At 44.1% G+C, this 24,707-nt stretch overlaps 1 protein-coding gene across 2 annotated transcripts in view; it reads right to left on the reverse strand.

Annotated features, from left to right (window-relative positions):
• The window catches only part of LOC112234531 (vascular endothelial growth factor C), a 55,570-nt gene extending 48,873 nt beyond the window's left edge, over positions 1-6,697 (reverse strand). Inside the window, exon 1 of one of the 2 annotated variants that reach the window (XM_024402694.2) lies at positions 6,400-6,697. Coding sequence is in view for 1 of the 2 variants with exons in the window: in XM_024402693.2 (XP_024258461.1) it covers positions 2,087-2,215 (129 nt within the window). In the remaining variant the exon portion in view is untranslated. Of the gene's footprint in view, positions 1-2,086; positions 2,799-6,399 lie in introns of those variants that run through there. The other variant, XM_024402693.2, reaches the window with a different exon arrangement.
• Positions 6,698-24,707: the final 18,010 nt, after the last annotated feature.

The raw sequence follows: 24,707 nt of genomic DNA on the forward strand, positions 1-24,707 counted from the left end.
GCTAAAATAGAAGTCATTCCTATTTCTGACGCAGATCGCGCTGCAAATCCTGCCTCTCCCATCTCCTCATTGGTTTATAGAAGCAGGTACCCACCCACGTGCCATCTCCTCATTGGTTATACCCACGTGGGTGACTGAAAGACGCGTGCGTGTTATAGTGTAGTTATAGTCCTCAGTGTGTCCGTTTCTAGTCATCTCTGCTCCTTCCATGCTTTTTCTTCTCTTGACTTTATGCTGCGATTGGCAACTTTCATAAATTAGGTGCATTACCACCACTGACATCGTTTGTCTTTCAGTCACCCACGTGGGTATAACCAATGAGGAGATGGCATGTGGGTACCTGCTTCTATAAACCAATGAGGAGATGGGAGAGGCAGGACTTGCAGCGCGATCTGCGTCACAAATAGAACTGACTTCTATTTTAGCCCTTGGCAACACAGACACTCGTTGACGTGCATGAGCAGTGTGTGTGCAATAACTGAATAATATAGATTTCAACATTTATTTTGCAACGCTCGGGTCACGTGCGTGTTATAGTGTAGTTACAGTACTGAAGAAGTAGACACACTGAACCTGCACAGGATTTGTTTCTTACTATAAAATCACACATGGTCTGGGATTCCAGTTCAGCTATGGGTCAAATATTCATCGCTGTATCGTAACCATAGTCACCCTAGGATAAATACCTCCCACTTGGATAAAACAATATATATATGGTTGAACATGTAGTCTTTGAATTCTGATGAAATGTGTCTTAATTACTTTTAATTTGATAACGACTCCTGCGGATTAACATAACTGTGATTACATAGACACACACACACACACACACACATACACACACACTCAGACCAATCACCGCAGTCCCTATGGGAGGTGTTTAATGTTTCCATTCGATTTTTTAAATGTATGTCATATGAGGTCATTTACTTACACAGTGAATTTCATAAGCCAGAATGATACTACTTTGATATCAGAGGTAGGTACTGGAAGTGAAACTATCCAGACAGGACATTTAGTTTTGTCAGGTCATAAAGACGTATGACTGTAAATAACCTTTATAAGCCAATGGGAGTACATAACAAGATCATTACTGAACACACACACACAGAGAAAGCAGAAGAGAGTGTAAGAATGGGAACCTGTGTTTTCAGTGCATCATTACAGCTGCAGGCTTATTTGAGACACTAAAAGTCAACTAGTAGCAGTGTTAATCCCACCAACTAAGTGTCATATTATAGGATCAAATAGCCACGTGTTTAAGATTATCCCTGTCTCCTTATCTCTTACTGCTACTGAGGAACACACACACGCACACGCACACACACACACACACACACACACTGAGGAACACACACTGAGGCACACACACACACACACACACACACACACACACACACACTGAGGCACGCACTGAGGAACACACACACACGCACACACACACACACTGAGGAACACACACACACACACACTGAGGCACGCACTGAGGAAACACACACACGCACACACACACACACTGAGGAACACACACACACGCACACACACACACACACACACACACTGAGGAACACACACTGAGGCACACACACGGAAGCCCCCACAGGTCTTGACCCAGTGACACCTGCCTCCACCCCCTTTCTTCTGCTAATTTGAAAGTGCTCTCCTCTAATCTCCTCTGCATCCTTTCATTGTGAGGAATTCTCACTGCTCTCTCGCCATCTCATCCATGATAGCCCCCCCAGCTGGAGATAAATATTATCCCCTGTAATAAAATGCCATATATTCCGAGCCTTTTTCCCATTAAAAGTTCAGATTAAATGACCTCCTGTTGATGTGCCCCTTGTTTCAGTGATGTCTATATTCACTACATACTGTACGGTAGCGAATGTTCAGTAACTTACATCATCACCAAATTTGTGGAAAGTCAAATATTATGACTTGTACCCTCTGCTCCATCCCACATTTCCCAATATAATGTTAAAATGTGTTTGAATATAAATTGAATAATTTACAATGCATAATAGTAATGCATAAAGTAATTATAAATTGCATGCGTTAAATAGAAAACATGTATCCAAATACATACCCGTGCATCCCCTTGATCCTGATCATAATCATAATAATCGTGATTGAATTCATGACTCGATTCACTGGCTAGATTTGCGTAGAGAATCGCTGAATTGGCAAGGAGAACAGATATTCCAAATAAGTGCATTTTAGAAGTCTTTATCCGGAGCAAAAAAGGTACTCCTTATTTGTTGACCTCTTTTGGTCAAGCGCTGTTTCTCAAGTTATTTTTCCTCAAAAGAAAATTAATAGCGCATCAGATATCCGAATTTTCGTGAGACCGCTGTCATAAAAATGATGGTGCGATGACGACAGGTCAAAATAAGGCCGTTATTTTCTCCGTGAAACGAAAGCTGCTGGAGACAACTCTTTTCACTTGTGAGCTTTCTGCGTCAAACTTCTGTGTCAGCGGCGGCATCCACCCAGCGAGCAGATGAGAGTTTGGGGAGCATGAACGTCCTCCGAGCAGAGAATGGCATGTTCAATGCAATTTCACGGTGTCACTAGATATTCCTCCTCCCCCTGCATGCGTTTTTTCTTCCCAGCAGCTCAGTCTGTTTCTCCACGGAATAGCTGCAATTTACTGCTAAAAATATGATTTGGGACACGCGCACCTTCTCTTGGAGACGTTGGAGACGAATCCCTTGTGGACTCAACATGTGGAGTGAAATGTCCTTGCTGTATATCAGTGGTTGTACACGGACTACTACATATTTATATCGCAGAACTATGCTTAATATCGCCAGGAGTCAACACTTTTACCAATTATCAAACCCTGTATTGCCATCATTACGAACGTTTGCAAGGTGCCTTCTGTGGCCGCTACTAATGACTTACAGATGTCATTTAACCCATAACAATCCATATCCTAATGCAAGTGGGGATGTATAATCTCAAGCCTGACATATTAAGTATATAATATATTTACGAGTTATTTGATGTAATCCACGCCACGGGGCACTGCCATATGTCTTAAGCTTTATACTTCATTTAACCAGATTTGTGTGAGTTCAGTGTGGGAATTTAGAATGAAATACTTTACAGAATCGCTGCCCAACACGAGTATGGCGTCATCAGAGTGAGAACCTGGGTGTGTAATATTTACTGTTCACTTTGTATTGTTCATTTCATGTTTGTTTATCAATTTCACTTGCTTTGGAAATGTAAACATATGTTTACCATGCCAATAAAGCCCCTTGAATTGAAATTGAATTGAGAGAGAGAGGGAGAGGGAGAGGGAGAGAGAGAGAAAGAGAGAGAGCGAGAGAGAGATCAGGGCAGTTTGTAGTGCTCTGCTCTGTAGGGGGTCTCTCTACATGCTAAACCTCAAATTCATTGAGGGCTCTTATAATAGTTTGGAATGCAAGCCACACTGAAGGATTTCCAAATCCCTTTACAGTCTTGTAAGTGGCCCCTCTTCACTTAGCTAGAGAACTACAAATAGTTTTAATGGATTCGTTAAACACACACTGTTATACTGTATTGTACAGTGCCTTGCGAAAGTATTCGGCCCCCTTGAACTTTGCGACCTTTTGCCACATTTCAGGCTTCAAACATAAAGATATAAAACTGTATTTTTTTGTGAAGAATCAACAACAAGTGGGACATAATCATGAAGTGGAACGACATTTATTGGATATTTCAAACTTTTTTAACAAATCAAAAACTGAAAAATTGGGCGTGCAAAATTAATTCAGCCCCCTTAAGTTAATACTTTGTAGCGCCACCTTTTGCTGCGATTACAGCTGTAAGTCGCTTGGGATATGTCTCTATCAGTTTTGCACATCGAGAGACTGAAATTTTTTCCCATTCCTCCTGGCAAAACAGCCCGAGCTCAGTGAGGTTGGATGGAGAGCATTTGTGAACAGCAGTTTTCAGTTCTTTCCACAGATTCTCGATTGGATTCAGGTCTGGACTTTGACTTGGCCATTCTAATACCTGGATATGTTTATTTTTGAACCATTCCATTGTAGATTTTGCTTTATGTTTTGGATCATTGTCTTGTTGGAAGACAAATCTCCGTCCCAGTCTCAGGTCTTTTGCAGACTCCATCAGGTTTTCTTCCAGAATGGTCCTGTATTTGGCTCCATCCATCTTCCCATCAATTTTAACCATCTTCCCTGTCCCTGCTGAAGAAAAGCAGGCCCAAACCATGATACTGCCACCACCATGTTTGACAGTGGGGATGGTGTGTTCAGGGTGATGAGCTGTGTTGCTTTTACGCCAAACATAACGTTTTGCATTGTTGTCAAAAAGTTCAATTTTGATTTCATCTGACCAGAGCACCTTCTTCCACATGTTTGGTGTGTCTCCCAGGTGGCTTGTGGCAAACTTTAAACGACACTTTTGATGGATATCTTTAAGAAATGGCTTTCTTCTTGCCACTCTTCCATAATGGCCAGATTTGTGCAATATAGGACTGATTGTTGTCCTATGGACAGAGTCTCCCACCTCAGCTGTAGATCTCTGCAGTTCATCCAGAGTGATCATGGGCCTCTTGGCTGCATCTCTGATTAGTCTTCTCCTTGTATGAGCTGAAAGTTTAGAGGGACAGCCAGGTCTTGGTAGATTTGCAGTGGTCTGATACTCCTTCCATTTCAATATTATCGCTTGCACAGTGCTCCTTGGGATGTTTAAAGCTTGGGAAATCATTTTGTATCCAAATCCGGCTTTAAACTTCTTCACAACAGTATCTCGGACCTGCCTGGTGTGTTCCTTGTTCTTCATAATGCTCTCTGCGCTTTTAACGGACCTCTGAGACTATCACAGTGCAGGTGCATTTATACAGAGACTTGATTACACACAGGTGGATTGTATTTATCATCATTAGTCATTTAGGTCAACATTGGATCATTCAGAGATCCTCACTGAACTTCTGGAGAGAGTTTGCTGCACTGAAAGTAAAGGGGCTGAATAATTTTGCACGCCCAATTTTTCAGTTTTTGATTTGTTAAAAAAGTTTGAAATATCCAATAAATGTTGTTCCACTTCATGATTGTGTCCCACTTGTTGTTGATTCTTCACAAAAAATACAGTTTTATATCTTTATGTTTGAAGCCTGAAATGTGGCAAAAGGTCGCAAAGTTCAAGGGGGCCGAATACTTTCGCAAGGCACTGTATATATATATATATCAGGTTGCGGGGGTAACCTCAATTGTATTACTACCACAAGCTGAAAGATTGTAGATACAAGATTTTGCCATGAGCTGGAGTGGAATCAAAACTTTGAGTCGGCCACTAATTGTTAATCTGATATAGGATCTTGCCTCGTTTTCGTGTGTATCAATAACTTGTAGCACGTAATGTAAAGTAAACCCGCGTCGATTTGCAAATGGAATTTCACATGTTGATTTCCCCTTTGGGATAGCTGTCAATATGGAGTCTATTCGCAGACATATCCAATGCCAAACTATTTCACAATCACTGTTTGGTTGAATGGTAGCACTGCTGCTGTGTATGTTAATACACGTTACCAGGCAACCATGCAGCTATACTGTTCTTATATCAGTAAGTGCCATAAATGATCAGTAAGTGCCATAAATACGGTGTCCTTATTAGGACAGCCTCAGAGTTAGAAGAAGTTGGTGTCAGATACAAGCGAATGTTCCTACCGATTCACGGTTGTCTGTATGACTCACAAAGTCAAAGTATTTGTCCCTCTGTAACCTTCCTTTATACTAAAGGTACCAGAAGTCTGTTTTGAGCTGTCACCCAAAGGAAGTCTTAGCACTTATCGTGTTTTTGTGACTTCCTTATTGTTTGACGTAACCCTTGTGGAAAATTGCAACATGATAACATTCTTGGATTTTGATAAACTGGAGGTATTTTATTACATTTTTTTGGTATCTCCTTTCTGTTTTGGGCCTGTGTGTTTATTTTCTTTGAAAGAGCCTATCACATCCACCACGTCAACCATGGCAGTGGCCATCGTAGCGCCCATCGCTGTCGCAGAGTTCTGAGGTTAAATGTCTAGAAGGCATGGAGAGCTGGGAAATTTTCAACGACCTATAATGGCGGACCTCTAAGCTCAGCGTCATTTAAAGAGGTGGCACCGGATCAACTTCCTGTCAGAATATCTGAACAGCAACACAAAAAGATGTCAACATGGATTAAACTGAGCAGCAACCTCAATTTAAAGCCGAAAGGGGTTTAAAGTATTTCAAGTCAAATCCGTCCTCTCCAGCAATGTTCTCGCTCTGTCTGGCTTTGTCGTCTAGTTTTGCAATAATTGCCTGCTTCTGACAATGTAGGCTGCTACTCTTTCCACTCATTACTTAGACAACCTGCTGTGAACCACTCTTTTAGTGTGTGTTGGTTGAGCGTCATATTTACCACTTCGACAAGTCAATGCATGTAGATGTGGAACTCTCAGTGTGTAGATTTGTCCGCCATGACCCATTTAAAACCATTTGTTGACATTGTTAATTGTCCATCTTGATTTTCTCACACGTGGTACAAAACTCCGCTCTTAGCTAACCAATACAATGGGCACATCTCTCATCCATGAAGTCTTCATTTTCTTCACCCTCTCCTCTGATTGGTCTCTACTGACAGGGAGCGTCTCAGTCGCACCTCTGCAAACTGCCGACACACAAAACCACAGTGAGGGATGGCACTTTGACTTTTCACGTGTCGTTAAACGTAAGCACTTCATAAGATCCCCCTAATAGGAAGTAGTGGCGATGAGGAAGCTATGGCATCCCATGGCCAAGCGAAGCCTGACCGCCCGTCTGTTCAGCCTGCTGGTCTGCCCATGTGAGCACAGCTAGTTCCCACAGTGGGAATGACTGCTGGGCGGAACTGGGGAACAATGGAAGGGGACCATATGACTGTAGACTCTACTTTGGGAACTGGTGGCCCCTGTTAAAAGTGGAATTTTCAGTGTGTGTGTGTGTGTGTGTGTGTGTCCACACAGCCCTCCTATCCGCCCACCCCTTGGCTAAGAAAACCTCCCCAGGTTCAGCCGTGTCTGGGTGGTCGATTTGGATGACGAGATGGGAGGAGATGGGTGGTGGGGTGGTAGAAAAAAGGGCTAATCTTGTTCAGTCCCACAATCCTCTGCTTCCTTTCCGTCCTTCATTTTCTTAACTTTTTCACGGGAGAGAGGCCCTCTTAAAGCTGTGACTTAATTATTTCAATATGTAGAAATGCAATGCTCGAAGAGAGTTTAAAACTCTCTAGAAGTAATCATATTCAGTTTCAAGACTAAGCGTCTACGCCATACTGTACAATGCACCCATACATGTGGGTAAGGCAGCATACTCTATATGAGGGTGTCACGCCCTGACCTTAGAGAGACGTTTTAGTTCTCTATTTGGTTAGGTCAGAGTATGATGTGGGGAGGGCATTCTATGTTTTGTTTTCTATGTTTCTTTATTTCTATGTTTTGGCCGGGTATTGTTCTCAATCAGGGACAGCTGTCTATTGTTGTCTCTGATAGGGAATCATACTTAGGTTGTCCCTTTTCCCTCCTTTCAGTGTGGGTAGTGAACTTTGTTAGAGGCATTCATAGCCCTGTTAAAGCGTCACGGTCGTTTTGTATTGTTTATTGTTGGCGACATTCTAATAAAGAGGAATATGTACACTCACCACGCTGCACCTTGGTCCGCTTCTTACGACGCCCGTGACAGGGGGGAATTGAGCCGGGATTACATTGTCATTTTGCCTTCGTTGGCGAGCTCAGAACTACCAGCTTAATCAGCTTGAGACTACTAGGGGCCAGTAGGGGCCACAGCGCATGGTAATCTATGGAGGGAAAACATGTAGGGTGCAAGATAAGAGTTCTTTGTTGGGAATGTTGATGCCGAACACAATTAATTACCCTGAAAGAAGAAGGGAAACGTGGAAATACCCGGTGTGTGCGGGCTGGCTGGGTTTCTGTGTTGGAGGGAAATGTTTCATGTTCTTTCCAATGAGTTTCTAAGACTGAAATACCTCCCTTTGCAAGGAACATGGGTAATATTTCATGAGAAGAAGTTGGATATGTGTTGAGCGATTCTTCTCTACTTTTTTAACTCATTACAGCAAGTTTCTTTCAGTGCATAATCCATTTTAGACTGAAACCTTGCAAAATATTCAATGTTGAAATTGTGTAATCTTGGGGTTTCAGCTTAATCTACCTAGAGCTCTGACTGATTGTGCTATGATCTCATAAACATGCCTTGTGTGAGACTCAGCCATGACACTTGTTAAAGAGCTCTGGTGGCTCTGGTGTTTCCAATGTTGTATCCCAAATTGCACTGTATTCCCTAAATAGTGCACTACTTTTAACCAGGGCTCATAGTACGCTATATAGGGAATAGGCTGCCATTTGGGATGATATACTCCAAATCTCACAGTTCAGCACCATCCATTCACAGCCAGGGCTCCCTCTCACCTTCCTCGTCCCCCTACCCTCTTCTCCCCTTCCTCTTCCCCTTACCCTCCTCTCCCCTTCCTCTTCCCCTTACCCTCCTCTCCCCTTCCTCTTCTCCTTCCCCTCCTCTCCCTTCCTCTTCCTCTTCCCCTCCTCTCCCCTTCCTCTGCCCCTTACCCTCCTCTCCCCTTCCTCTTCCTCTTCCCCTTCCCCTCCTCTCCCCTTCCTCTTCCCCTTCCCCTCCTCTCTCCCTTCCTCTTCCCCTTCCCCTCCTCTCCCCTTCCTCTGCCCCTTACCCTCCTCTCCCCTTCCTCTTCCCCCTAACCTCCTCTTCCCCTTACCCTCCTCTCCCCTTCCTCTTCCCTCTGCCCTACCTTCCTCTCCCTTTCCTCTCTCCATTACCTTCCTCTCCGCTTCCTCTTTCCCTTACCCTTTCCTCTCTCCATTACCTTCCTCTCCGCTTCCTCTTTCCCTTACCCTCCTCTCCCCTTCCTCTTCCCCCTCGCCTCTTCTCCCCTTCCTCTTCCCCTTACCCTCCTCTCCCCTTCCTCTTCCCCTTACCCTCCTCTTCCCTTCCTCTTCCCCCTGCCCTACCTTCCTCCTCCCTTTCCTCTTCCCACTACCTTCCTCTCCGCTTCCTCTTTCCCTTACCCTCCTCTCCCCTTCCTCTTCCCCCTCGCCTCTTCTCCCCTTCCTCTTCCCCTGCCCTACTCTCCCCTTCCTCTTTCCCCACCCCTCCTCTCCCCTTCCTCTTCTCCTTCCCCTCCTCTCCCCTTCCTCTTCCCACTACCTTCCTCTCCGCTTCCTATTTCCCCTCCCCTCTTCTCCCCTGCCTCTTCCCCTACCTTCCTCTTGCCCCTACCCTCCTCTCCCCTTCCTCTTCCCCCTACCTTCCTCTCCCCTTCCTCTTGCTCCTACCCTCCTTCCCCTTCCTCTTCCCCCACCTTCCTCTCCCCATCCTCTTCCCCCCACCTTCCTATCCCCCCTTTCCCCACCCCTCCTCTCCCCTACCCTCCTCTCCCCTTCTCATATCCCATACCCTCCTCTCCCCTTCCTCTTCTCCCTACCCTCTTCCCCCTTCTTCTTTCCCCTACCCTCCTCTCCCCTTTCCTCTTTCCCCTCCTCTCCCCTTCCTCTTCTCCCTACCCTACCCTCCTCCCCCTTCTTCTTTCCCCTACCCTCCTCTCTCCCCTTTCCTCTTTCCCCTCCTCTCCCCTTCCTCTTTCCCCTCCTCTCCCCTTCCTCTTTCCCCTGCCCTCCTCCCCACTTTCCCAAAGGGGTTTGGGAAGCATACATGCATCTGTGAAGAAGCCTTTTATCATTTGACGTTCTAGTGCCCCACTTCATCAAAAACATCAAAATAGTAATTTACCAGGTCGCCATTTGACCTTGCACGGCCATTGACGTATTTCCCCAGCAAATTATTCGCAGGCCAGTAAGCAACCCACCTCCAAAGGCAGACTGGGCAGCTTTGACGTGACCCGCGGAAGGCCGGGCTGCAACACCATAACAGAAGGCCCCCACAGATCCCCTTCTATCCCAACCTCTGGCCCTGCTGGCATTCGTATGGAAATCAGTCATCCTGTGAAGTTTATGTTTAAGACCTCTGAATGGGGATTAGCCTGGCTCCCAGTTCACTAAACACGGCATTTAATGAGCATACTTCTCCCTCACGCCGGCCGACTGGCCCTGTTTAAATATCGCCCGCACGTGTGTTAGCGATAAAACCACCACGCTCCAAATATACATTTACTTCACACAGATATTACATGTAGCTGTTTCCTCGTATGACAAAGTCTAAACACGTGTGGGGTTCTGCTTTCCGCAAGTGGTTGTTATAGCAACATGTTTGATGTCCAAATGCTGAGGGAAACATTCAATGACCAAGTAAAGGCAGAATGAATAATTGATATTATCCCCTCATAAAGATGCCACAAATAGCACAGCTCTCCATACATAGAACGATTCAAGTATTTCCTTAAACAGCCTGTCTGGGAGTTTATGCACTAAAGTCTTGGGATTTTCAGGTCAGTCTTGAAAACGTCTGAATGTCTCAGGCTTAAGGACCTTGACCGGGCAGCCTGCTTCCCCCAGAGGGTTGTGGGTAACTACCAGACCTTAAAGAGGCCATTACCCAGTAGAACAGGCCAGAGGATTTGTTACTGTTGTTTGTGTAGCATGGGTCACCCCATCACGACCAGGCAGGCTCAGAGAGAGACGTGCACGCACACACTGACCAGGATACACTCACACTCAGTAACGGAATTACTGCAACTGAATTGGCTACAATTGGGAAATCATAGTAGTCCACAGTTGGGTCACCTGCTACTGTCCTCCCTTAAACTGGCATACTGTGATGTTCATAACTGTTTTATTTAGCTTTCTGTAGTCTGGGGGTCAAACTAGTGTTAAAACAGAGTCTGGTCAACTTCTCCCCTCTCTCTCTCTCTCTCTCTCTCTCTCTCTCTCTCCCTCTCCCCCTCTCTCTCGCTGCCCTTCTCTCTCTCTCTCTCTCTCTCTCTCTCTCTCTCTCTCTCTCTCTCTCTCTCTCTCTCTCTCTCTCAGCTCCCCAACAGGAGAGTTAATGCGAGTTGTTTGACAAAAAAGTAGGTCTACCTACATCCAGTAATCAAAATAGCAGGGGTTGTGTGGGTAGTAATATTACTCTTACAAACGTTGCTGTGACGATAATAACCGTCATTTATTTATCCAGGTCGGCTAGTTGAGAACAAGTTCTCATTTACAACTGAGACCTGGACAAGATGAAGCAAAGCAGTGCATCACAAACAACCCAGAGCTACACATGGAATAAACAAACACACAGTCAATAATACAATAGAAAAAGTCTATATACAGTGTGTGCAACTGAGGTAAGATAAGGGAGGTAAGGCAATAAATAGGCCATAGTGGCAAAAATAATTACAATATAGCAATTAAACACTGGAGTGATAGATGTGCAGAAGATGAGTGTACAAGTAGAGATACTGGGGTGAAAAGGAGCAAAATAAATCAAATAGATACTGTAACAGTATGGGGATGAGGTAGTTGGATGGGCTAATTACAGGTGGGCTATGTACAGGTGCAGTGATCTGTGAGCTGCTCTGACAGCTGGTGCTTAAAGCTAGTGACGGAGATATGAGTCTCCAAATAAAAAAGGTTCTGATTCTGAAATAGTGCAAAACAGACTACAAAGTCCTGGAACGAGTCTGGTTTGGCAGGTCTAATGGCTTATTGCTCATGTATTAGTTCCCTGGCTGTGTTGAGTACTGCTTTCTGCAATGAGCTGTGGGTGAAAAGTTCAAATGATGCACTAATCCATATATTGTGACTACTAGAGCACTATGGGCCCAGGTCAAAAGTAGTGCAGTCTATAGGGAACAGAGAGCCGTTTGGGACGCAGACTGTCCACTCATTAGATGACTGTCAGACTATTTGACGGAAGGAGCAAATGACCTTAAATTCAATTAGATTAGAATGAATATGTTTCCCAAATGGCGCCCTATTTCCTGCTTTTGACCAGAGCCCTATAGGCTTATACATGGGCACTACATAGGGAATAGGATGCCATTGGGACACCGACTTATTCACTCTGTTCTCCATTTTGCTTTGTCTCTGTAATAGTGTGATAGTGTACAACCGCGTGTGTCATTTTCATCTGTCAGTGTGACACAGCTTAATTAATGCTATTATCTCTGCTCCACTCTTCAAATGAAGCTCAATCTATTGCTCTTTGGCATTTCTCGACCTTTGACCTACAGTATGTAGTTGTGTGTGGCTCCCCAAACGTCCTATCGTAACCTCGCAATGGAGGACGAAGCACTTAAGGTTGTGGAAAAAAATTATTAGACCGTGGCGCATTCCTTTCATTAGGCACGAACCAGCTAGGCAGGACCCGGAATTTATGGCTCTTTTGGTCAAAAGTGGTTGAAAGTATGTGTCTTCATAACACAGGAAATCAAGCAGCACAAGGCCTTGGCTTCTTCCCTAATGGTACCTTATTCCCTATTTAATGCACTGCTTTTGACCAGGGCCCTATAGGGAATAGGGTGGTGTTTGGGACACAGTTCATATGTGAAGGGTAGATGCCGATTACGAAAGACTTAGCGTTGTAGCGATAACTTAGTCGACTTAGCTGATAGCCTCTCGCACACGACCAATCTTGAAGTGTCACTGGCTTCCCTCATCAGTGGTTCCTTCCGGAACAGTCACTTGGAATGTGAATTTGGGGAATTTTTCAGAGTTGGAAGACAGACAGAGTGAGGCTTTCTGAATATTCCAATGACTGACTGAAACCTGGTGACATACTACAACATCCCCTTAAGCTTTTATGGGTAAAAGAAACAAGCATTTTATAGTCTAGAAAACTGTGTAAATCAACACGTGGGATTAAGGCCCGTGAACGGATTGGGAGAGAGGTGTGTGTGAAGACATAGAACAGTACATGTGTGTGTGTGTGCGTTCACCGCGAGTGTACGAGTGTGTGTGTTTGCGTGTATCTGTATATCCGTGTCTCTGTGACTGCACAGGGGTTGGCCGGTGGACAAACGTTGGACTAGCGGAGCCCTGCTTAAAGAAAGATGTCCTCCGCACCCCACGCAAATGTTGAGCAACTGGAATGTAGAAATATACGAAATGAGCATCGCAATGCAAAATTACCAAAGGTCCGCTGCCAAAGAAAATGTTCTAATGTTAGAAAAAGAGAAAAGGCACTGCTGGATACCGATGAAACCCCAGACTTGACACTTTTGGCCTCTTGGTTCTTGTCTGTTGATACTCTTGATATTATTCTACTACACTATAGTATGTGGTTATACCCCCCACCCTTTTACAATACAACAGACTTGAAAGATGGGAGCTAAAACCACAGCTGTGTCAGCCCCTCTGTTCACTGGGTGGCTGAGTGACGGCTCCCTGTGGCGTCAGCCGCGATGGACACCTTCATCACCCTTCATCTCCTTCCCCTGCCCGAAGCCATCAGAGAGGCCCCTATAATAGTAAGGAACATCACCCTTCAGCTCCTTCCCCTGACTGAAGCTATCAGAGAGGCCCCTATAATAGTAAGGAACATCACCCTTCATCTCCTTCCCCTCCCCGAACCCATCAGAGAGGCCCCTATAATAGTAAGGAACATCACCCTTCATCTCCATCCCCTGACTGAAGCCATCAGAGAGGCCCCTATAATAGTAAGGAACATCACCCTTCATCTCCTTCTCCTGACTGAAGCCATCAGAGAGGCCCCTATAATAGTAAGGAACATCACCCTTCATCTCCTTCCCCTGACTGAAGCCATCAGAGAGGCCCCTATAATAGTAAGGAACATCACTCTTCATCTCCTTCCCCTGCCCGAAGCCATCAGAGCCCAAAGCCACTCTTCATCTCCTTCCCCTGCCCGAAGCCATCAGAGAGGCCCCTATAATAGTAAGGAACATCACTCTTCATCTCCTTCCCCTGCCCGAAGCCATCAGAGAGGCCCCTATGATAGTAAGGAACATCACCCTTCTGAGAAGTGGAGGGAAAATACCTGTACTGAGACCCAAATGGCACCCTGGGCTCTGGTCTAAAGTAGTGTTCAAACACTTGGATCTGAGGAAATGTCTCGGTTTATTATTTTATATTGCAACCTCGTGGTTAAGTACTCAACATATATGACCAGGATATTGTTTTGAACATTGAAACGTGCACATTTTTCACACCTCCTCCGGGAACGTCATATAGTGTGTATTGAGAGTGAGGCAAAGCCTCATTAGCTGTAACGCCGTTTTAATAGGCAACATTATCATAACAGGCAAACCCTGAAAGGTGCGTCACATCCCACAGGCATGTCTTCCCAACGAGGGCAACAGAACGCTTTGTTTTCCCTCTATAGCATCAAAACCTGGTCCTGCGGCACCGCCACCCCTCCTCGGATGGGAAACTGGAGGGAAACTGGGAAGAAATGAGAACGTGCTGAGAAGCGGATTGGAGCGACTTGACCGGGGAGGGGAGGAGGGAGGTATTCAGGCCATTTCCCAGAAACGTTTGCCAGGTTCTGTCAAGGATAATCCCGTAGGAGAAACAAGCCGACTGTTTCAGGGCCCTTCTGCTTAGGTAACGAGAACATTCCTCCCGGTTGCCTTTCTCCAGTCTTTAATGGGACCAAATGAGGCTTTTGTTTTTTCATTTGGGAGGAGAGGAGACAGATACTGCTGTCCTGCGTCTCGTTTACTCCTTAGCTCATCTACTTGACCTCTTTTAAAGTCAGCAAGGTGGGCCAATGCATCGTATGATTGTTTCAGAGCAAGCAGTTAACACGAGTGCCAGACGAGTGCATAAAAAAGGAATTCAAACCAATGAGGCAAAGTATGTTGTTGGATGCAAACCAAGCAAGGACTTAGCCCATAGTCTCATTGTCTTTCAGGCCAGCGTCAATGTCGTTAGGTCATTTCTTGTAAGTGCATTCGCTCTGACACTTTTGTTAGCTAATGAGTGTGTCTTCTGATGGTACTGTCTTGAGACTTTTCCCTAGGGCACTACTTTTGAATTCGATACCATTTGGGATGCACATTGGGAGAGCGACGAGGATGTTTTTTCTTGTTATTCAACCATTGCTTTGGTCGATATATATATTTTGACTTAGCTAAAATTCCTTTGACAGAATGTTGTTTAAGGTTGGTTTCAGGGGAGAATTTAAGGGGATTTGCTCTGTTATCTGTGTGTGTACATCACAGAGCCATGGAGTTAGGGGCTACGTTCCATATGGCACCATATTCCCTACATTGTGCACTACTTTTGACCAGGGCCCATAGGGCTCTGGTTAAAAGTAGTACACTAAATAGGGAATAGGGTGCCATTTAGGAATGCAGATGGCTATCTTAGACAATACTGGGAAACTTAACTAACGACAGACTGGAGACAGCAGACCTGTCTTATCTTAGTCCTTAGCTCAACGTATTGATGTACCTGTCATCTTAAATTTACTGACAGATTTTTACGAATGACCAAATAAGCGTCCTTGTCCTTGGAATGTCAATTCTTCCCGAAATTCTTTCCTGAAAGATTCTAAAAACACATTTTCACTTTGTCATTATGGCGTATTGTGTGTACTGTAGATGGGTGAGACATTTTTTCTCTCCATTTAATCCATTTTGAATTCAGGCTGTATCACAACAAAATGTTGAATAAGTCAAGGGATAAGAATTATTTCTGAAGGCACTGTAGATGTTTTTATCTGTGAAAACATGGAGGGTACGTTTGAAAGGCGACGGGGTGGGAAATCAATTCAAAGACGGTTTGTTTTCCTAACCAACCTAGTTATAGAACAAAGGAGAGGCGAGGCCACAGCAGGTCAACTAGGCTTGAGCTGAGATCCATAGCGTCTCATAAGGGCCAACTAGTTGAGTTCATGTCGTAGCCTAAGTGAACACTTGAACCCCTGTTGATCCTTTAATTAACCTATTGAATCGTCACGATGCTAAGCTCTGGGAAATGCATGCATGACGTATGGAAGTCTAACAAGATTACGCAGTGAGACAAAACAGTAGTGACAATTGATGTTGCTGATATTTTCCTTGGGAATTAGAGACTGAAGCTGTGGACAAATAACTGACACGATGTAGATTCTACATCCACATTGCCCCGCGGGGACTATACAAGGTCAGTCATGTGTTAGACAAAATGTACGTAAAATACCTTAGTGACACAAATCATGAATATTATTATGACTAGAAGGCTAGGGGTATTTAACAACTGATAACAATGATAGTGGCGGCCTGGCTTCATTCTGTGTGAAATAACTTAACACCGAGTTTACATCCAAAACATCTCTGACACCCTCAACTCATTTATCATGTTTTATCAGGCTATATATTTTCAGTCTCACCCTTGACGACACGCCGTTCTTTGCCAAGGAGGACATACTGCCTGGGACGTATTTCCAGAATGTGTGCACACCTAACAGGGATTGCCTGCAGTTTATATACCCCCCCCCCGAGCACACAACGTTACGTGTTTTAATTTCTAACCCCACCGCCGTATGCCGTATCCTCACAGTGGAGCCGAGTGATTTGTCACCTACTGTAACAGTAACATGACTGTGTTGTGCAAGCGTCCCTTCCCGTCCGCCTGTGTAGAAAAACAGTCAAAAATACATTTGCATTTTAATTCTCATAAATCAATTTATTGCCATAAATCAGTGTTTGTACTGTATTACTGTATATGGAGATGCTGTCAGTGGGACTTTATAGAGTGATGGAGAGAGGAAGGAAACTCCCGACCACCTAGAGACCAGCAGAGATGGACCCAGTCTAGATCTGGGTCAATATGGCCTTTACTCTGGCCAACCCCCGGTCCCCGGTCCACTCACCTGTCAACGTGGTTTTGTGTATTTTTATCAGGTCGCAGCTGTAGAACACATTGGCGCTCGTGACTATGAATACACAGGTGGCTCCATAGATTGATTGCACTGTGGTCTTTTGAGGATGATAGTGAAATGTTAAACTGTGGTTAGGCCAACAAGTACTTGTTTTGCAAGGCTAGCTGGATGGCTGGAGAGCGTGGACCCTGGTTGGGGCATTCTGCGGGTGTAGAGGAGTTAGATCTAGCACAGGTCAAGGAGTAGAATACAATTTGATTTTTTTTCAAATGAAATAGTCCTGTCAACATTTATAAAACAACAGCTAAATCTAAATGACATCCAAACAAAGATGCCAATATGATGAATATCTGCTGTACATTGGTGATTTACTGTCTTGGGCCTACTGTATATTACTTCAGTGTCTCTCAACATACAGACTTCCACTCTGACCAGCTGTACTTTACTTTATGAGTCGCCTTTCCTTTCAAGTAGTAGCTAGCTGGCTTAAACCTAGCTAAAAACAGCCTTTTCAGCATCCCACATCTCCATGTGAAATAATCTCATTTATAATAAAACAATATGACCTGTCAAATATTCTTATACTTGCCGGTGTAACCTAAAACATGATCCCTGTTTGATATGATGCTTGTGTATTCATTCCCATATCAGCTACAAATAGAACGTTATCATGTTTTGGAGAAAAAAAGCACATGGCTAGCTTGTTGGCAACAGCAGGTTCTATCATTTCACAATAGCCTAGAATACAAGTTCTAAGTTCTAAACAAATGAACCTTTTGGGTGAATTCTTGCTGTTTGGTTTACTGTTTGAACAGTCGCTGAGATTAAGTTTGGTTATCAATGCAAAATAGCTACTTTGATGAACAGCCTATATAGCCTATAGATCAGATCAAGGAACCAAGCCACAACACCACCCCCATACGGCTGTAGAAGGAACGATAGTGTGGGTTTCAATTTTCAGGTCGTCAAAAAGCATGTCGACTGCAGGGGCGTATTATTTTGTGTAACCGAAAGGTCGCTGGTTCGGTGAACAGAGCCGACACGGTAAAAAAAAATCTGTTGATGTGCCCTTGAGCTAGGCACTTAACCCTAATTTGCTCCGGGGGCTCCGTACAACCGTGGCTGACCCTGTAAAACATCACATTTCACTGCACCTCTCTGGTGTACGTGACGATAAAATGTATTATGAAGCCTGTTATATTAATGTCCCATAAAAACGGTTTGATAAGCCTACTGCGGTGTGTTATTTGAGGAGATAACAGTGTATAAATGGAATCCTTATGGCGGAGCATTTGCATTTGGTAAACACAATTGTGTTGTTGCAGGCCATTAACGGGGCCTGTAATGAACTAAGCAATGGTACATTTGCTTTGGGTTTTGCACAACAGCCTACATACTGCATAGCCCGTGAGTACAGCAGTCTGAGTACATATGGAAAAGGTACGTTTATGGCACCGGTTGCAGCGCTACTTTGCTTTGGTTCCGACGAGACATAAAAAGCCTCTGATTTGTGCGCTGCACCTCAGCGCCCTACAGTCATATTGTGTCTCTTTACGGCCCCCTATTGAAGAGCTGCACTGTAACTACTATCACAGAAGGAGTACAGGAAATGGTCGAGTGTACATTGTTGTCTGATGGGAGATGTCGTGCAGTCGCACATCGTTTGTGAGACCGATACGAACCATAAAGCCAGCGTCCTCCTATGTGTTTTTACTTACCGTCGGCTTCCCTGTTTCTAACTTCAAATCATTGCGTGCCTTTGCATGATGGTTTATGTTCTCTTTGTTTGTCTCGTCATTGCTATAAACCGTCTGAAGGTTGTCCCTGGAGCAGGTTCACTTTCAGATACATTCAAATAGTGAGTGGACGTTGCTTTATTTCTCTGGCTTGTCCTTTATTGTCTAGATCCTGCAGGTAACCTAGCGGTTAAGAGCGATGGGCCAGTAACTGATAGGTCGCTGGTTTGAAAGCCTGAGCCTACTAGGTGTCGATGTGCCCTTGAGCAAGGCACATAACCCGAATTAGTCCTGTAAGTCGCTCTGGAGAAGAGCGTCTGCTAGATGACTGAAATGTTAATGTCCAATTCCAAGTTTGGATGTGTGTAAACGCTCTCGTTTCATTAGAAGAGACTCTGAGTGTTTTCTTTACAGAAGTACTATAGAATACTAACGTTGCTTGGTCCTAAACAGGACCACGTGGCTGTTATGTTTAGGGTACTGTATAGAGCGATTTCCCTGTTTTTTTTCTGGCCAAAACATGGCCCTGGCTGTATGAGTCTGTTTAACTTTATCGGATTTGTTCATGCTTATATTGCACTTCGCAAACGGAACCAAAATCCCCCTATTGATTACATATCAGTAGGGGGAAAGTTTGCGTCTCCTTACTAAGCCTAAGGAGGCTGGTTAGGTAGGATAGCTTGTGTGCTGTGCCACTAGATAAGATCATTACTCTCTCTCCTGGCAGTCTGTGCTTGCCTCCTCCTCATCAAAGGGTGAGCTCAGCACCGCAGTGAGCAATTAGCCACATGCTAGCTAGCTTAGTGAAAGTTAGCTACTTTTGCATCCTCCTTATATGGCACCTAGTGGGAATGGCTGAATTCAATAGACTCAGAAGGAAGCAGACTGAGTCTAGAGTCCTTTCATTACTTTGTCACACATTTTGTTTTGGGATGCCTGAGTGTATGTCCCCTGCTCACCCTCGAACCAGACAAGTGGCCCTGTCTTGTTTGTTGAGCCATTCTGGGTTGTCGCGGCCGCTCGGTTTTCGAGGTGTTTGTGTTTTTTCAAACACCTTGCAGTGTGTTTGTTGGTTTTCCTGGACGCACACACAGGTCTAAACCCCCCTCTCACAGCAGAGGCGTCGGAGGCCCTTGAAACCCGAGCCAGAGGATTCGGACCACCTCAGAACAGGACGACCAAATATACCCCCCCCCACCCTTTATACACCCACCGCTTGTTAGCCCCATAGAGACCTCATCCCCCCTCTTTTGTCCTCTGAGAAAACAAGCATTTTGTTCAGTTCTCTCTCTCTCTTATCTTTCCCTCTATCTATCTCCTCCGCTCTCTCTCCTCACTAGCCCTCCTCTCCTCCATTCACTTTCCCCTCATCCTTTTTATGTCCCTCTCCTCTCCCCCTCACATTCACATCTGGTGACTTGACCTTCAGTGTGTTGCCGCGGTACGGCTTTATCTATCACCGCTTTTCCTGGCAACCCCCGATGTCGACTTCAAGAATTCATGGACTTTCGTGCCTTCAAATGGTTGATAAATGCATGATTTCAAGCTCCCTCGTAGCCTGCCAAGAAGCCAGACAGGGTACTTCAGTTCACTGTCCCAGTGGGGTATGTTGAAATACAGGCAGTCTGTGGCTGCATCCCAAATAGCACCCTATTCCCTATATAGTGCACTCCTTTTGACCAGGACTCACAGGGCTCACAAGCACTATGTAGGGAATAGGGTGGTATTTGGAATGCCGCACGTGATCCAGGCCCAAGGAATGCTGCCTCTCTAGGTTATGCTAACGTGTACTGTATATGCACGCTGAGGCATTATGTACCCTGCATCTCTGAGGGCACAATCTCCCTCCATCAGGTCAATAGAAGGCTCTGGCATCATCACTAGCTGTTAGGATTTTTCTCATTGATGATGGACATAGAGAATCTTGAAATGTTGTTGTTGCGTTTGGTAATATGGGCACCTAGATGATCTCATGGAGTGAGAATAATATAATATGGGAAAGGTAGTGTCTTTCTTAAAATGGTGTTGAAGAGTTGTAGTGTTCTTTTCGATGAGCTGTCATTTTGACCAAACTGATGAAGCAAGATCAGCTTTGGGGGAACCAAAGCAATAAAAACAACAATCAGTTGTTTCATCAAAATCCAGCGTTTCTGACTATCTTCTATCAACTATGTGCAAACAAAAATAGTTTGGAGGGACACAGGCTGTCCGTACTCACATACTGTGTATACATTGCACATGGACAGTATTCAAGACCAACAGCTGTCTTGGACAGTGCTTTTAAGTTCATATTGATAGAACCAACTATTCCAGCAAGGACTGAATGTTTTATTTCACTAACGAACTGCGCAGGTATGCTGTTGTCTGATGGGGAAAAAACATGTGTTTTTATACCTTTGATGAAGCAGTATTATAGTGCAGGGGTCAAGTATCAGTATATCAGTATCTTGCCGCAACTTTACATTACTACTCACTGTCCTTTTGCCCGTTTGCTCTGGTTGCCTACTGGGTAATGGAGTTTTTGAATAGATTCATGGACGTACTGCTCTTAAACTATAATTCCCTGTTCTGTTCTGGGCTATTCAGGACAAAAAGAAAGAAAAAAACTCCCACACTGTCACATTTACTCCCGCTCTCCCTCTCTGGCACTCGACGTCGCCAGCTGTCTCACCATCACGCACACCCGCCAAAATCGTTACGTGCACCTGCGCCTCATGACACTCACCTGGACTCCATCACCTTCCTGATTACCTCCCTTGTATCTGTCACTCCCCTTGGTTCTTTCCTCAGGAGTTATTGACTGTGTTTCTGTTTCATGTCTCTACGCTTTTCCTGTTTCTTGTTTTGTTCCATGTTTTATTTATTATTGAGTGATTCACTCCCTGTACTTGCTTCCCGACTCCCAGCGTACATGTTACACACACAAGGTTTTACCAGTCTGCCCATTTATTGTTGTCAATGTTTTGGTTCAAGACCTTTTTAACTTGCTCTGCCTCCTCGAGAGGAGCAGTGAGCCTGCTAAGCTAGTGAGGTAGCCAAACACTTAAAACAAATGTCCCGCTGTTGACAATGGTGTTAGCCATGGGCCAAAGGTGAGTTTCGGGCCACAAATCAACATTGTGTGTGTGTCCATATTATTCCGCGTTGATTTCCCAACATATAACAGTACACCCCACTTATGAATAATGTTGCTGCTGTCACCGCAGCTCCATGTTTTAACGGATGGTCGGGGCAGGGGAATCTCTGCTGTACATTTGTCAACCTCGCAACACATTTGGGTTTTATTGTGCGGAACCTCCTGAAATCTCCAGTTACCCAAGTTGCCTTCACACAACCTCACAGGAACTATCCATCACTGAAATGTCCAGACATATCAATCAAACTTAATGGTTTCATACCTTACGTTCATTGATTGTGATAGTGCAACAGCAATAAACAATTAGACAGCCTAAGTGTGTAGGAAACAGTGTATTTTGTTTTCAAGACATTTTGAAGGACTTTGTCGCTGAAAATACTGTGAACATTTTATACATATATTGAAGTAGTAAAGTGAGATACTGTTCTGCCCCTAATGATGCTTAACGTGAGTTTCTTTTGCCTTTCCTTTCAAGATGTTTAATATCTGCAAAGACATACAGTTGAAGTCAGAAGTTTACATACACCTTAGCCAAATACATTTAAACTCTGTTTTTCACAATTCCTGACAATTAATCCTAGTAAAAATGTCCTGTTTTAGGTCAGTTAGGATCACCACTTTATTTTAAGAATGTGAAATGTCAGAATAATAGTAGAGAGAATGATTTATTTCAGTTTTAATGTCTTTCAGCATATTCCCAGTGGGTCAGACGATTACATACACTCAATTAGAATTTGGTAGCATTGCCTTTAAGTTGTTTAACTTGGGTCAAACATTTCGGGTAGCCTTCCACAACCTTCCCACAATAAGTTGGTTGAATTTCCTCCTGTCAGAGCTGGTGTAACTAAGTCAAGTCAGGTTTGTAGGCCTCCTTGCTCGCACACAATTTTTCAGTTCCACAACTTTGGAAGTATACTTGGGGTCATTGTCCATTTGGAGACCCATTTGCAACCAAGCTTTAACTTCCTGACTGATGTCTTGAGATGTTGCCTCAATATATCCACACAATTTTCCGACCTCATGATGCCATCTATTTTGTGAAGTGCACCAATCCCTCCTGCAGCAAAGCACCCCACAACCTGATGCTGCCACCCCCGTGCTTCACATCCGGGATGGTGTTCTTCGACCTGCAAGCCTCCCCCTTTTTACTCCAAACAACAATGGTCATTATGGCCAAACAGTTCTATTTTTGTTTCATCAGACCAGAGGACATGATCTTTGTCCTTATGCGCAGTTGTAAACCGTAGTCTGGCTTTTTTTGTGGCGGTTTTGGAGCAGTCGCTTCTTCTTAGCTAAGTGGCCTTTCAGGTTATGTCGATATAGGACTCGTTTTACTATGGATATAGACCATTTTGTACCTGTTTCCTCCAGCATCTTCACAAGGTCCTTTGCTGTTGTTCTGGGATTCATTTGCACTTTTCACATCAAAGAACATTCATCTCTAGGAGACAGAATGCGTCTCGTTCCTGAGCAGTATGACGGCTGCGTGGTCTCATGGTGTTTATACTTGCGTACTATTATCTGACAGATGAACGTGGTACTTTCAGGCATTTGGAAATTGCTCCCAAGAATGAACCAGACTTGTGGAGGTCTACAATAATTTTTCTGAGGTCTTGCCTGATTTCTTTTGATTTTCCCATGATGTCAAGCAAAGAGGCACTGAGTTTGAAGGTAGGCCTTGAAAAACATCCACAGGTACACCTCCAATTGACTCAAATTATGTCAATCAGCCTATCAGAAGCTTCTAAAACCATGACATCATTTTCTGGAATTTTCCAAGCTTTTTAAAGGCACAGTCAACTTAGTGTATGTAAACTTCTGACCCACTGGAATTGTGATACAGTGAAATAATCTGTCTGTAAACAATTGTTGGAAAAATTAATTGTGTCGTGCACAAAGTAGATGTCCTAACTGACTTGCCAAAACTATAGTTTGTTAACAAGAAATTTGTGGAGTGGTTGAAATACTAGTTTTAATGACTCTATGTAGTCTTTTAACTTCAACTGTACATGTCTTGGCTGTCCCTTTGTTTTCTTACACCAGAAGGGTCCTGGCATGGGAACACCACTATTCTGTGCCCTAAATTACATCCTATTCCCTATATAGTGCACTAGGGTCCATTGGGTTTGATCAAAAGTAGTGCACTGTACTGGGAATAGGTTGGCATTTGAGAGGCACACCTAGGCTGAAACACAATCATTCCGAAGTAGCTGTTGTGCTGAGGTTTTATGTAAAAATGGGTTTTATTCAGTTTGACATAGAAAAATACATGAATCTGAGGAGATAAGTGGTTCCATTAATGATTGGAATGGCTGTAATGGCAATGCAACTTAATGTTCCCAATAGGTTGAACCCAATATGTTGAACCCTTTATTTTGTTAGAACTCAGAACTCTAAATTCCAACCAGGTTCAGTATAGAACAGCAACAGGGTCTCTGTTCTAAATTCATTATCTACAGTATGATTTGATTGGAATCGCGCAACTTTGACAATTTCAGTTGCTACATTTCACAGTAATAGAGTGATTATGAGTGTTGAGATGAATGATATCCAGGACAGAATTATTTAAAAAAATCAGCAACATTAAAAAATAAAGAAAACATTGGACAAGGTGTTCATCTGCATATACGGAAGAACAAAAATCTTGGAATACACAACTGACCAATGAAATTTTGATCCATCCTGGACTGCATGTCCAGGTGTTTTCAATTTTGCACAGCCTTCATTCACAATTATTACCAGCATCACGGCATATGAATACCAAGTGACCCCGATCAAAAGGAAACAAAAAGACCAATTGAGCACCGTTTCACACAGGTTATAGTGCAGAATCGAGCCTCAGCTACGCCAAACAAGTCATTTTATTTTAGGAATTGAATTCATTGGAGATGGAATCAAATGTGTGGAATTCCGGTGGAATTATGACTACCAGTCTGCAGGGCTTACATGCACATACGCACGCACACACACACACACACACACACACACACACACACACACACACACACACACACACACACACACACATACACACTCACAGAATTGAGGGATGAGGTCATCTCA

This window comes from Oncorhynchus tshawytscha, linkage group LG11, assembly GCF_018296145.1.
Source record: "Oncorhynchus tshawytscha isolate Ot180627B linkage group LG11, Otsh_v2.0, whole genome shotgun sequence".
Taxonomy (NCBI): domain Eukaryota; kingdom Metazoa; phylum Chordata; class Actinopteri; order Salmoniformes; family Salmonidae; genus Oncorhynchus; species Oncorhynchus tshawytscha.